Source organism: Volvox carteri (assembly GCF_000143455.1).
Source record: "Volvox carteri f. nagariensis unplaced genomic scaffold VOLCAscaffold_69, whole genome shotgun sequence".
NCBI classification, from domain to species: Eukaryota; Viridiplantae; Chlorophyta; class Chlorophyceae; order Chlamydomonadales; family Volvocaceae; genus Volvox; species Volvox carteri.
The window spans coordinates 269,172-284,074 of record NW_003307612.1 but is presented as its reverse complement, the minus strand read 5'-3'; the positions used below and the strand labels follow the sequence as shown (position 1 = coordinate 284,074).

Below are 14,903 nucleotides of genomic sequence, written 5' to 3'. Positions count from 1 at the left end.
CCGCCGCCACTGGAGATGAGTCCGCGGGGGGAGGTTCCGGGAATGCACGGCCGCCGGCGGCGGCAACGGCGGCGTCAGCGGCTGCCGCCGTGGAGGCGGAGGCGTTGTGGTGCCTGGCGCAGCTGGCGGAGCGCCAGGCGGCAATCCTGGAGGTGCGTACTGCAGCGGAGGCGCCGCCGGGGACGGCCGCGGCGGCGGGGGTCGCGAGCAACAGCTCACCCGAGCAGCCGCAGAGTCGGCCCGTCGGCGACGCCAGCGGCGGACTTGGCGCCGCGGGCGCCCCTCCTGCAGTACTGCGCCGCCGACTTAGCAGCACTCGCAGCGATAGGGATGGCGGCGACGGCGATGCCGCCGATGGTTTGGAGGATGAAATCGCTTCGGAGCGGGCGGGGGATGGCGCCGACGGCGGCAGCGTCGACGGCGTGGCAATACGGCGTGATGCAGTGGATGAGGACGCCAGCAGTACACGCACCGGCGGCACGGTCTCTCGAGCGGTACGGCGGTATTAGAACGGCGGTTGGCAGTTAGCTGATAGGGGGAACGTTACGATGCATTTTTGGAAGTGTTGGCCGGCAGCCCGGAAGAATTAAATTTGAAAGGTTGTTAACCATGTTCAACAGCCTTAATCCAATTTAACTATCATTTCTTAAACAAGGTAAACAAGGTAGTTTAGCGTGCATCCGCCGCTGGCAGAGTTCCTTGGTAGGTACGATTTTCACGTTTGCTGCGCCGTACGTTTGGGAATTGACGTACACCGATGTGCGCTTTTAATGCCGTCCGTACGGTACGACTCCTTGGCGTATGGATGACATTGTGTTTCCAGGTTGGCCAGCTGCTGGCGACGCTCGCCGGCTCGTCCAACTTGTACGGTGCCGACGGTGGTGTCGTTACTGCCGCGGCGGCGGCGGTGGCAGCTGCCGGCGACGGCCTTGAAGATCACCCGGACGCGACGGCGGCGGTGCGTTTCGCCCGGGAGATTTGCCGATTGGACTTTAGCTGCTGCCGCCGGCCGACGGCGGATCAGCCCTTCACTGCGCCGCCGCCGTTAGCTGACGGCGTTGGCGGCAGCGGCCGTGTAGCCATCCGTGGGCTTCGACGGCTGCGTTATCAAGCACGGGAGGTCCTGGCGGAGGGGGCTGCTACAGCCACCGCCGCCGCCAACGTCAGCGTTCCCACGCCTGGCTCCGTCAGCGAGACGTCCTCCGTCATTGGCACCGCCGGGGCGGCGGCGGCGCCGATGGTGGCGGCGCTGGCGCGTTTGGATCTGGAGCTGCAGCAGCCGGCTGAGAGGGCGCGCCGCGCTCGGCGTGCCGCCGCCGAGCTGGCGGCGGCGGCGGCGACGCTGGGGCACGCCGCGGCGCAGCACTGGCTAGCGGGCTGGCGGTGGTCCATGGGTCAGCAGGCGGCGGCGGTGGCGCTCTGGGAGGCGGCTGGACGGAGGGGGCACGGCGCGTCGCTCATGGTATTGGGTCAAATGGCGGAGTCGGGACAGCTGCCGGCGGAGGCCAGTGGCGGCGGCGGCGGAGGCGGCGGCGCCGACCTGGCGGCGGCGGCGCGGTACTACCTGTAAGCGCGAGCATGTGCAGCTGTGTGCCATGTACGTGAATTTTTCCATGTGCTTAAGGTTTGTCGTACACGTACACGCCATGTGCATACGCCCGGAAGGCAAGGAAAAGTTTGTTGTGCGGGCGTGCTACTTGTTGTTTGTCTGTATGTCCATATATTCGAATGAAAAAATGTATGTATATGCATATGTTGCTTCTTCATCTCTTTTATAAACCATTCAACCACACATTGACAACTTTTAAGTTTTGCGTTTCGTCTCTATAACAACGTAATAAGTGAAACACCTCCCTCTTTCTCTCTCTCTCTTTTCCGATAGCATGTGGAGTAACTGCTCTGAGCAGCACTGTTCTTTCCTTGCCCCTTCACACCCCCTCCCTCCCCCCCCCACACACACACCAACCCAACCCAACCCAACCCAACTGCACGCAGCCGTGCACAGGAGGCGGGTGCCCCGGGTGCGGTTGACGCCATGAGGCGGGTCCAGAAGTTGCTACAGCGCCACGTGAATCTCCAGGGGAAGTTGGAGGCTGTGGCGGCCGGGGGACGCGGCAGCAGCACTGCAGCCGCGGCGGCAGCGGCAGCTTTGGCGGCGGCGGCTGCTTCCACGACGACACGAACGGCAATGACGGGGGGTGGTCGGGGCGCGTTAGGGTGCCGCCCGAATGTGTAGTTTGTCGCTGGTATCGAATGAGGCCTCCGCTGCGGGGAGTTTGTGGTGGCGGTGACGGGGAGGTTATGCATGTATGTATGTATATATGTATATATTATGAGTGTATGAGTGTGCGGCGATGCTACAGGGCGAGGAACGCCCCGCCCCGTGGTGGTGGTGGCGCCTCCTTCACATGATGTGGCTCTAGAGCGGCTAGAGCCTAGTTAGGCCCCCCCTTGGCCGTCCCCTCCCGGTTTTCGTTTGGCCCTCTTGCTTGGCGGCAGGTCGGTCATTCATTCCCCCAAGGGCTAGTGAAATCTGATGGTGGGCGCTACAACGAAAAGACCGCCACCGCAGCACCAGCAGTGATACGCACACAGCGGCACTTGATGTGGGATTGAGCGCACGCGTGCGTTCGCGACAAGGGGGAGGGGCCGAACAAACGAGTTTCGGGTTTTTGATTAATCCAAAAACTGTTTAATCCCCCACATCGCAGAATATCGCATCTGCATGCACCAGGCTTTTTCAATGTGAACATTAACTTGAGGGCAAGTAAGCCCTGCGCGCGCGTGTTTGTTTGTTTGTGTGTGTGTGTGTGTGTGTGAGAGAGAGAGAGAGAGAGAGAGAGAGAGAGAGAGAGAGAGAGAGAGAGAGAGAGAGAGAGAGAGAGACAGAGAGGGAGGGCGTAATTGGGGTTATGAGACGAACTTGGTTTGGTATCTCCGTGATGAGCTGCCGTGGGGCGCTCCAGAACTTGTCGTAGAAAACTTGCCGTACATTAATGCATTATTATTGCGCTTCTACGTCAGCTTTTGCGTGGGGCATGCTATTTCCCCCTCCCCCCCCGGGCGGTCATAAAGCGCATCGATTGAGAGCTGAGTCGCGTTGGTGGGTAAGCCGGTGGGTGTATGGTGTACGTCGTGAGATGTCTGTTGTGCAGCGGTACGGACGGAGGCCAGGTGGCCCAGGTGAGCTCATCCGCAGGAGGACCGTATTGGATCGCAGGGGGCGGCCATCAAGGTGTATGAGGCGAAGTGTATGCGGCGAAGTGTATGGTCGGCCAACAGGAATTGCCCTAGAGCGCGGAGCCATGGAGTGATATGATTGTGCGTGCAGAGTTTGGCGGCAGGGTTGGCTTGGTGCTTTCTGCTTGGCTAGCGACAACTGATGCAGATTTTAAATTCCCTATCTTGTGGGGACACGGAGTGAATGGAGCCTATGCGAGGTTGCGAGTCGAAGGGGGGATGGTTCTGGTTTTTGGCGGAGATGTCTTCTACTTGTCTAACTTAGGGTGCTTATGTGACAAGTGTAATTTAAGAGGTCGTGTGCCCTGCGCAGGGCTGTGCTCCAGGAGGCAAGCGAAAGCTGGAGTAAGTAGTTTGGGGATTTCTCTATGGCGTACAGTACAGTCGCAGAAGTCCCGACCGCTTTGGTACAGGCACCCACTTAAGCGAGCAACGAGGCAGCGCGGCCTGGACAGAGTCAGAGCTCGACTTATGTCCTTGTTAATGTTTCTTCCTATACAACACATAATATGCAGCAGGAGTATCGTTTGCCAATTTGTCAGTCGACTTTGTCATGCCGCAGTTCGAAGCAGCGGTCAAAGAAGATTGAGTCAGTGCTGTTAATTACGATATGCTACTGGTGCCTTAAGGCTTGGTGTTTCATTCTTCCGCTGCTGTGAGATTTCGCTTTTCAGGGGATGTCGCCAAAGGTTACGTGTGTGATTAAGTGCGACTAGATTTTGCGTCATGCACCATAGAACTACTTTCTTAACAGATCCAGGTTTTGTGAAGGTTTGTGGGTTGTGAAAAGACCTACCATACAAATCTGTTGTCGCGATCTGAACCGTCTGTCTCACTTTCGGCAAGCTGCGTCGGCCAGACCGCGTCGCTACAACCCAACAGCAACACCAAAAGGACGTGACTGAAAATACTTTATCCTGACAATTTCTGGTCTCCTCTGTGCGTATGTGGAAAGATGTGGAAAAGCGAACGAACATGGGTTGTCCGTTGTTAACCGGTAACGACCAGTGAAATTAATAACAAATTAATAACTTCGGACGCTCCTGTGCCCCCTACGCATGTAACCATGCAAAAGGTCGCTTGAAATTCAATTAGTTCCCCGCAGGTGCCAGTTGTGTTTTACGGTGGGACCGTGCGCGCCTGTAGTGCACATTCCCGCCCAGATCACACAGAACAGACGTACGGTCCGCATAAAAAGGACGCCACGGGGCAATGCATTATCTTCTGCAGCAGTGAGCTAGCTTCTTGCAATATGTAATACGCAAATGATGTAGTACGAAGTTAACCAGTGCGGCCCCAAATGTACATGCAAACCTGCTGAGATAAACACCCCAGTCACCCAGCTGGTATCTTGGGAGGACGCCACAGGAGGTTGACTCCCAAGCTTGGAATGCAAAAAAAGATGTCTCTTGATCCAGTCGTCAGGTTGACTCGATATTCGTATGAGTTATTAATGTTTACAGCGCTATTCAGTCTGCAGGCAGCGGGTACGTTCTAGTTGCCTGGCGATCATCCAGACGCTTTTTATCAATCCATAATTAAATTATTTTGGTAGCGTAAAATATCTTAGTCCTTAAGCTAGAGATATTTCGGAAGGGTGTTCAGGATTACCGTTTCGCTCGACGGATGCCCTCGACGGATGCAATCGCACACAGCGAACTTGCACCAGCTTATTACATATTTGCACTTTATTAATATTTCTGACTTGGACATGATTAATTGCAGTATCTCAATCGCTGGCCTCGGTCGCGGGAAACGAATTCCCAAGATGTCCGCAAGGGCCCAACGATTGTGCCTGCAGCCCTTACAGGATTGAGCCCACGGAGACCTCTGAGGTAAATGTTTTCCCAACATTCTATAATGACTTTGAACTACTTCGACTCTTCCTGAAGCGCCCGCACTGCTCGCAATGTCTCGCCATGTCTACCGTTCCGACTGGTCTTGCACGTCTAAGCACCATCGAATCTGTAGCCAAATGCAATAAATGAATGTAACATGTATTGTAAATGTGACCCATATTGCGTTTGCACTCAAAGTGAGGACCTAAACTGACGTCTGAATTTCGCCGTCGTCCGTACGTCTCCGCCTTGACGAAACAGATCGGTGACATCGCTCAAATCTGTTTCCGAGTGGGCTTCGTTGGATGCGACACCTCCCTGCCCTGCTGCTCCGCTTTGCTGTCAGCCACGAATGCTATCAAGGTAGGACTGGCGCGTTACAAAACCACGAATGTCGCGGTGTCGCCGTACATTAGGCACCAGCACATCCATTACGCGCCATTTCCTTTCCCGCTGTGGTGTATCATCTCCCTTTCCAAGCACGTTAGCGCGGTTCCGTCATGTAGATTGCATGTGTACGCACATTACATACACACGTGTACAAACAAACACACAAACACGGGCGAAACAATTGAACGAATGCGTGCTGCCCAGACAGACGGACAGGCAGACGGACAGACGGACAGGCAGGCGCACCCGATTACAAAAGCCACCCGCCTCCAAAACGTGCACCCGCGTGCTCCTCAATCTCCACTTTCCCCACCCCACCCACAACGGCACCATCACCATCACTTCCATTCTCAAACCTCACTCAGCTAACTTGGAGGATTTTTCGTTTGGTAACTGTGAAAAGCCGCCGTTGCGCGTTGTGTGTTTCATATGTCCCTTTTTTTCCCTTACCACCCCCGTTTTCCCCCTCGCCCCGCCCAACTTCCTCTCTTCCATCACCACCACCACCACCACCATCACCACTACCGACATCACCACTACCGTCATCACCACTACCACCAACCTCTTCGCAGCTTGAGAGCACATCGCTGTGCGACCAGAGCCACATCCTCGGCATCACAATTGATGGCTCAGTCCACACCTCTTGGAGCGCGCTCAACTTCAGCTCCGGTGCGCTCTCTCTACTTGTGTCTGTTCGGGTCTTAGGGACTGGCACGGTGTGTGTTTCGGCGTGTGTGGGTTAGAAACATGTTAGTGGTGGTGGGTTGGAGAGCTGCTTCCTTTTACATTGGGGAAAGGGGGCAAATCGGGGGCATCGGGGTCGCAGTTCCCGCACATTCCTCCCTTTCCCGACACAACACACGGGCCAGGTGATGACGACGGCTCGATCTGTATGTGTGTGTGTATGTGTGTGTGTATGTGTGTATGTGTGCATGTGTGTGTGTTGTACGTGGTCGTGGGGGTGCGTTCCCCGTACCTGCAAACCGCCCTAATATGAGCCGAGGGCTCAAGGGCTGCCAGATCGCCTATAAGCACCATCCTACCTCGCACTTCAGACAAAGCAAGTGATAAAGGATACTAACGACCAAAGGGAACGATAGAGTTGCGATGGGACCATATACGTTCCAGCATCCTTGCCAGGCGTTCAGGTTACACATCTACACACATACACACACATACACACACATACACGATCCCCATCTTACTTTTCCATATCCATTTTTCTCTCGTGCACGATGATCCAATTTCATCAACTTTTCGACGTTATTGCATATAAATATTATTTTGATGAAGAACACGCTCGATCACTTTGGCCCGAGCAGGAGTGGTGCTGGCGATCTCGCGGCTAGCTAGCAGCAGCAATGCCACGAGTCTTTCCGGCATCACCCTGTGCATCAACACACGACGACCGTGTTCTTCTTGGAACGACTTGTGCTTTAACGCGGTGACGAAGGCCTGCCAGTACGCCTTCGCTGTCGGCGCCAGCACCAGCGGCGGCGCAGCTGCGTCGTGCCCTGTCTGCGGCTTGTCGCTGCCCTCGCCGCCACCAGCCCAGCCGGACACGCCACTATCGCCGTCATTGACGCTGCTGCGTCTGACGCGAGCCGCCAGGCCGCCACCGTCGCCACGGAAGCCTTCGAAACCGCCGCCGCCGGCCAAACTTCTGCAGGCACCTAAGGCTCAGCCGTCGCCGTCGCCGCCACACACGCCGTCGCCGTCGCCGCCACCGCCGAGGCCCAGGAGGTCTCCGCCGCCGCCGCCGTCAAACGAACCGGCTATGCCACCGTCGCCGCCAAAGCCTCCAAGGCCGCCTCGGCTGCCACCGCAGCCGTCGCTGCCGCCGCGGCCGCCGCAGCCGCCGCCGCCGTCACCGCCGCCGCCACCCGTGTGCCAGACTGATATTTACTTGCACGCGATCCCTCCCCTAAATGTTCGTGCCTCCTTCAAATTCGATGCCGCGGCCTGCGAGCGCTTGGCGGCACTCATCTCGTCCAGCATCACGGCAGCGGCGGCGGAGGCCGGCGCCGTCGTTGCAGAGCCGTTCCGCCTGTCTCATTGTGCAAACAGGTCAATTTTGGTTAACGGTGTGTTTCGTACAAGTGCCGACAGCGCCTTATTAAGCAGCGTGATTGAGGGGCCTAACGGTCTGCCGGCCTGGGTCTCCTACGTCGCGAACGGCGGTGGTAGCGGCGCCAGCTGCTTCAGTAATCTGTACGGCTATACAATATTGGGCACAGTGGGCAGTACGACAGGCAGCAGCGGCAGCAGCGGCTGCCTCCAAGGTCAGGTGGACATGGAATGCGCTGCGCCGCCGCCGCCACCCAAGCCCCCAGCGCCGCCAGGGCCTCCAGTGCCACCGCCGCTGCCGTTGTCACCGCCGCCGCCACCGCCGCCACCTCCGCCACCTCCGCTGCCGCCATTTTCCCCGGACTCGCCGTCGCCGGCCCAGCCGCCGCCGCCGTCCCCACCACCGCCGTCTCCATTCCCACCATCGCCTCCCCCTCCTAGCCCGCTGCCTCCGTCGCCGCCGCCACCGCAGCCGCCGCCGCCCTCTCCACCACCCTCGGTGCCGGGATCCCCACCGGTACCTCCCACCCCCTTCCCCCCGTCCCCGCCACCCCCTTCCCCTCCACCCCCTTACCCTCCGCCGCCATCTCCCCCTCCACACCCGCCTCCTCCACCGCCGCCATCTCCCAACCCACCTTCTCCTTCGCCGCCACCGCTACCGCCACCATCACCGCCTCCGCCGCCGTACGACGTTCTCGTCATCCTCAGCATCTCGCCGCCGCCGACGGGGCCGCCGGACTCCATCAGCGCGACGGAGTGTACCCGGATGTCCATCACCGTCTCCAGCGCCTTCGCCACGAGCGCTGCCGCCGTCGGTGCCGTACTGCTACGAAACCTAACCTTATCGGCGTGTCGTAAGGACACCGCTATCATGCGAGGCGTGTTTCGGAGCAGCGCAGATGCGGCGCTGCTACAGCCCTGGATAGATGACTCGCCAGCGCTTTCGTCATGGGTGTACGGCATCACTGGCGGCCCAGGCTGCCCCGTCATGGATCCTACGAGGGGGTATGTGGTGACGGCGCGAGTCGTCGGCGGCAACGACACACTGCTGATCATGTCAACGGCGGCGGCGGCGGCGATCGAGGATTTTTCCCTCAGCGGGACGTTTAGTACGACATGTCCGGCGTTGGCGTCCCTTGAGGGGTGGCCGATGCCTAAGCGGCGGAAGCTGTCGCCGCCGCCTCGGTCGTCTTCGCGGCTGGCGGCCCCCGGGTGAGTCGGCCTGACAGTCATGGCCGCTGGTCGGGGGCGAGAACCGTTTTTGCAAACATTTCTTGGGGGAAGGAACTGTTGCCGGCCGGGGGGCCCCCTCGAGCGGTGTATGTGTGTGGGGGGGTAATGGGGATGAGCGCGGCAGCGGCGGCGATGGCGGCTGCGGCTGCGGCGGAGCTTGTGAATATCTTGTTGATTGCTAAAATAGGACGATGTGGGTGACCCCACGGTGGTTATGGCGGGTATCCATTCCTCTTTAGCACAATGAAGAAGATGGACAAGATGATGATGATGATCAGGATCAGGGTCAGGATCAGGGTCAGGATCACCATCTACCATCAGCGAGCGGCCTTTTAGCTGGGTTGGGTTTTAGACGCAAAGACGCAGCGTGTGGAATTGTGACACTAGGAACCTGTGGTTCTGATAAAAGAGATGGTGAAGGATATAGTTGCAAGATTTTAAAGCCTCCAGGCTCCGACGCAGGAGCCGTACATAGGCCGGTGCCGTACGTAAAGATACGCGCCGTACACTAGCATTTGTGGTACGCAATTCGCACCGGTCTATGACAGTGCCACTGAGTCTTATATTTAATTTACCGTACGTACATACGTACGTACACACATACATACACTCATACCTACATTTGCACAGCCAACGCCTTCGCGTATTGTAGCGGTATGTGTACTGGCCACGATAATGTCTGTGGTGACGTGATCAACATTACCGTACGACTGTAGTGCCGTGTCGCTGCTTGAAAGAACGGAAAGAACGGCAACCCGCGGTAATGACAGCTTCCTGCCGCAGCAACCTCATTCAAAATGCGGCAAACCGGGCCATTACAGACGCAGAGGCATATTCACATTCACACACACACACACACACACACACACACACACACACACATTCACACACACACACACACACACACACACACACACATTCACACACACACACACACACACAACACACACACACACATACACATACACACACAACACACACACACACATACACATACACACACACAACACACACACACACATACACATACACACACACACACAACACACACATACACATACACACACACCCCGGTGGCCACCCATGTGTGTACGCAGCCCTCACCTGCTGTGACCCTGTAGGTATGTCGGTCCCCAGTGACACACGGGACCATCGCGCTCTTGAGTCTGGATTCACCGATAGGTATGTTGATCAGCGAAGCGGATGCTGCTGTTGAAAATTTACGAGCAGCATGAGAAAAGAATAGAGCCCGGACTAATCGAACATACATACGTGCGTCCCTTGCTAGGGAGATTTCAACTTAGGCCTGGCTATATAGGCAATAGGGACTTAAGGTAATGTAAGGGCTGTTATTTTAGGAGGTACTGGCGCAGTGAGGTGTCCAGACCGCCGACACCATCGCTTCCACCGCCGGGAGGGTGAGCATGAGACGCGGCGAGCGAAACACCGTCTTCCTCGTTTGAATTCATGCAAATATCACTCTCATTAATTAGATAATGTGTTTATATTTGCGTTAATGCCATTAATGGACGTGTTGGTTAGGTGTCAAGGTGTTCGCCGCATGGGTAGTGCGCAGGCCAAATGACCCCGGAGCACAGCAATTATCAAATCAGGACATGATAGCATGTATGTAACTGTTTAGCGAGATGCTTGTGAGATTTTCACGCAAGTCTTAGTGCTTCTTCAAAATTGGTGACAAATGTCTGCGCGCAACGAATGCACCGTCGGATCCACCCGGTGCGCCAGAGGCTATTTACAAGGCATAACTTGGAAAACAGAAATAATAGCTACGTGTTTCTTACAATGTCTTTGCGTTATGGCAAAGGTACGTTTCGAGAGGTGAATGCCCCGATGGGCGACATGTAACCAACGATTGCAGCAAGCAGAATCGATGATCTACCCATGTACATAACCATACCTTCCAGTTCTCAGGAATTCGCTAGCTCCATCTAGCGGTGAGACCGAGATGCGAACCCACACGTTTTGACCGACCCGCCCGTAACTAACAAAAATTGCACAGCGCTAGCCAAATTCTGTCAGAGGGCTTCCTATTGGTTATCTATGTAGCGCTTTTCGGCCTGGCGATCCTTATAAGCGCGAAACATGATTGGGACAGCCCACCATCTGTTGTGCCGTTGAGTATAGCTCTGTAGCGCCCACTTCCCGTATAACACACACCTACACAAATGCAAACCCCCGTATACAGCTCGCTGATAAGTTATAACGAGGTGACCTATCTTAATATATCTATGTTACAGTAGGCGGCCAGGCTCTACCAAAGGTTAGGCTGCATAGAGTTGAACGAATTCCGTTCTCTTCAATTCTTCTGGTTTCGCCTACGAGTATTAAATTCGATTAATTGTATCACAGTCTTTGAGCCTGGGAAGTTCTGGAGCAGTCTCGGCCCGTCCCCCGATAGTGGTCTACTTCAAGGTCAGCGCACATCGGCACAAATGGCACAGCACCAGTCAACATACTTTGCCCTGGACCCTATTATCCATTCCGGAGTTTTGTTATTGATATGCCTGTATTGTGCCGTCTTTTCAGGAAGCTCCTCGTGCGCCGGGAAGTTTAGGCCCTTCTGGCTGGTGATACCGGACATCTTTGTGGCGAAAGGTTGGTGACGCGACAGCCCAAGTGGGTCAGCCCGCTCTGACTTTTCTACACATATTTGTGAATCTTTATGTGGTTTTGTCCGCAGCCACAGCGCACCGGGGGATGGCGCGCTCAAAGCCACTGCAAGTGCTGCTTTGGGCCGCGGTCGTCCTTCTGTCAGCAGGTAAGCTTGATCAGTTAGTATTTGCAACAAAACGCTTTACCTTTTGATAACTGATTCCGTCTTAGCTTCTTCCTGCTAGTTGCGGGTACTGCATCCCACTAATGTTGCGCTGTAGCGAGCTGTCTCTTTGGAGCGCCACCGCGAGCTAGTGCCTTTGTTAATCGAATCGCATGCACAAGTTCGTCCCTTATTTCGTTGCTTAAATTTTGCCTCGTTTTGTGAGCGCAGGCTTAGTAGTCGCCCAGGAGGATTCAGCGGATGTTGCCGGGTTGCTCACATTTCCGTGGTGTCAATGCTCAACCTATAGCTGCGCTTGCAGTCCCTACAAGCTCGAGATCGTCAGTACTAAAACTGTAAGTACGATTTGCAACTCGAAAAGCCTTCTTCGAATTTATCGCGTAGAAAAAAAATGCACGCCACGCTCGAGCTGGGCCCAACCTAAGCCCCGAAACCAGGCCCGATAAAATCCAAAAACGTTAAGCGCACCTGACCAGATTCAAACTATGTCGAATCGTCCCACGTACGTGCCACATCATATGTTTTACAGCCACCATTTGCCTCCATTTCAATTGTATCCTCCCCATTCACGTGCAGGTCGGAACTGCCACTACGACATGCCTTTCCGTGTACGAAATCGGCTGTGACCTTTCCAGTGCCTGTTGTAGAGGCATGCGGGGTGCCATTGACAAGATTTCGGTGAGTGCTCGCTCGCTGTTACAGTGTTCCTGTCGCTGCGCAACCTATCATATCCTTTAAATCCCCTTTTTATACAGTCTTTACAGATTGACAAGAAATATCTTCTGCTAGGGTTCTGACATATGTTAATGAGAAACACGAACACATACATACATACACACACGTACATACATACAAAACTATACACAAGAATACACACGCACACACACCGGCGATGTCCCAGATTTATGTCTGTTGTTTTTCGTGGTGGTGATAGAGGTTTTGTATCCTGTAGGCTGTGTCCTCCACAACACACATGTAAACACACACACACACACAACCACACATGAACACGCGCACGCAGACACACAAGCCCAACTCCCTTTCCTTCCTTGTTCCTCTGTTGGCAACCTGATGCAGCCAGGACGGGGAGGGACTGTGCGCATTCCGCTACCCCCCTTCCCCGCTATCAATACTGTCCCTACTCCTCCCTCCTCTCTCTCCGCCCCCTCCTGCCGTACCACCGTAAAAACTGACACAAACCGCCCCGGCCGGTGTGCATCACCTCCCCACATGCACCCCCCACATTAAACCCCCACATCAAACCCCCCACATTAAACCCCCACATCATCCCACACATAACTCCACAGTTCGACAGCACGTCGAAATGCGGCAACAAAACGGCTTTCCTCAACGTGACTCTGGACGGCAAGCGATGGGTTTCGTGGGACGTCATTCCTAGGAACCCAGGTGCGCTGTTTCGGTTGCTACTGCTACTGCTACTGCTACTGCTACTGCTGTTATTCTGGTTGACCAAACGATGTCCGGATGACTAATAAAACTTAATTAACAAAGCAGCATAGCGGTTTTGTCTGGTAGGTAACGTATTTCGCTCAGCTTTGAATCAGTAAAAAATGTCGTGAATGGTTATTGTGTCTCTGTGTGTGTATGTGTCTGTCAAGGTTTCGTACGGCTTCGCTCGCGATACCCTGGGGTCTTTGTCGTACAGCGACGAGTAGAAGGGCTCCGTTCGTGAAAGCCGCTCTTGGCGCGAGATCGGTCCCGCGTCCCTACCCGTCGCTCGTACACCGGGGACGACGTGCGAAATGATGAATAAACAAAATTCATAGCTCTGGATTCGATGAAATAGTTCGTTATAACAGTTGTTATCTTGTTACTCTTGCATGCGACTTGGTTTCCGAACAAAAAGCGTCAGAGAGAGAGAGAGAGAGATCCTCCCAGCCCAACCCAGCCCTGGAGGTTCCACAAGGAAAACAGCGGGGTGGGGGTTGTCGTATGACAAGGGGATGCGCCCTCCGTATCGCCGTAGTGATAGTAGAAGAGCAACAGCCTAGCATTACACCGGACAAACACACAATACACGACACAAAAAACTCACCTGCGCCTGATAATACGGTACCGTACTGCACTGTCGTACACAGTCAACACCCTGCCACTTCACCGCGCAGAGATCGCAGCAATTCCTCCCGACCCAAATTTATTTATGTATATGTTTTCTTCGAATCACGAATCCATCCCTGCTTTTGCGCCGCTTCCTCCCTCGTCCTCACTTCCCTTCCCCCTTCCAGCCAAAACGTCTTATGCTTATGCTACCCTGTTGATCGCAAATCGCAGGTTTTGATTTCAAGATTTACAATTTGAACCGCAACATATCCTCGTTCCCGGGGTCGGTCATCTGCATCTCCTCGCGCGCTCCTTGCTCCACGGTGGATGACTGGTGCTTCTACAACAAGACTCGGACGTGCCGATATTCCTTAGCGGACTCCGGCGCGACCAATTGGTGCCCGACATGCACCAACACTCTTCTGCCGCAGCCACGGCCACCGCCGTCGCCCCAGCCGCCGCCGCCGCTGCCCCCGTCGCCGCCGCCCAAGAAACGCAAGGCGCCGCCGCCAATGCTGCCGCCGAGCCCTCTGCCGCCGTCGCCGCCGCCGCCATGCGCCGCCGACATATACATTCACCTCCTCGCGCCGCTCGTCACCGGCGGGCCGTACACATTCAACGACGCGATTTGCGCCGGTCTGGCGGATCGCATTTCGGCGGACCTAGCAGCGCAAGCCAACGCCGTCGGCTCCGTGATCGTTGACTCGTTTGACCTGACGACGTGCGACTCGTCGTACATCAAGGTCAGCGGGTCTTTCCGGGGGCCGTACGACGGCAAACTTCTGGAGACTTGGCTGAACAGCCCGTCGGGAATGGAGTCCTGGGTCACCGCCATCACAGGGGGCCCTACCTGCTCACCAAGCCTGGCCGGGTATGAGGTCTTCGCAACTGTTGTCGCCCCCGACGGCGGCTTCACTTGCATGGCAGCGGAATGGACGCAGGAGTGCCCGCTGCCGCCGCCTTCGCCGCTGCCGCCGTCACCGCAGCCGCCGTCGCCGCTGCCGCCGTCACCACAGCCGCCGTCGCCCCTGCCGCCGTCACCCCTACCGCCGTCGCCCCAGCCGCCGTCACCTGAACCACCGTCGCCGCCACCGCCCTCTCCGCCGCCGCCGCAGCCGCCGCCACCCTCGCCTCCCCCGCCGCAGCCGCCGCCGCCTTCCCCACCGCCGCCCTCCCCACCGCCCTCCCCGCCGCCAGTCATTCCACCCGCACCACCCTCCCCAAACCCACCCCTGCCGCCCTACCCACCTCCTCCATACCCTCCACCCCCCTTGCTA

At 56.2% G+C, this 14,903-nt stretch overlaps 3 protein-coding genes across 3 annotated transcripts in view; all 3 read left to right on the top strand.

Annotated features, from left to right (window-relative positions):
* The window catches only part of VOLCADRAFT_98199 (uncharacterized protein), a gene marked incomplete at both ends in the record, with an annotated part of 9,368 nt that extends 7,132 nt beyond the window's left edge, over window positions 1–2,236 (top strand). The window contains 3 exons of the mRNA XM_002957108.1: window positions 123–494; window positions 824–1,566; window positions 1,996–2,236. Coding sequence (XP_002957154.1) covers window positions 123–494; window positions 824–1,566; window positions 1,996–2,236 — 1,356 coding nt within the window. The remainder of the gene's footprint in view (window positions 1–122; window positions 495–823; window positions 1,567–1,995) is intronic.
* A 2,406-nt stretch (window positions 2,237–4,642) lies between these two features.
* Window positions 4,643–10,648, top strand: VOLCADRAFT_107539 (uncharacterized protein; the record flags this gene model as incomplete). Its single annotated transcript, XM_002957107.1, has 5 exons — window positions 4,643–4,727; window positions 5,425–5,441; window positions 6,041–6,137; window positions 6,791–8,747; window positions 9,866–10,648. 5 exons carry the CDS (start codon window positions 4,643–4,645, stop codon window positions 9,879–9,881), a joined length of 2,172 nt encoding a protein of 723 aa, XP_002957153.1. The 3' UTR covers window positions 9,882–10,648.
* An 838-nt stretch (window positions 10,649–11,486) lies between these two features.
* The window catches only part of VOLCADRAFT_121599 (uncharacterized protein), a gene marked incomplete at both ends in the record, with an annotated part of 6,470 nt that continues 3,053 nt past the window's right edge, over window positions 11,487–14,903 (top strand). Inside the window, 6 exons of the mRNA XM_002957106.1 lie at window positions 11,487–11,547; window positions 11,776–11,900; window positions 12,142–12,243; window positions 12,873–12,972; window positions 13,858–13,949; window positions 14,058–14,497. Coding sequence (XP_002957152.1) covers window positions 11,487–11,547; window positions 11,776–11,900; window positions 12,142–12,243; window positions 12,873–12,972; window positions 13,858–13,949; window positions 14,058–14,497 — 920 coding nt within the window. The remainder of the gene's footprint in view (window positions 11,548–11,775; window positions 11,901–12,141; window positions 12,244–12,872; window positions 12,973–13,857; window positions 13,950–14,057; window positions 14,498–14,903) is intronic.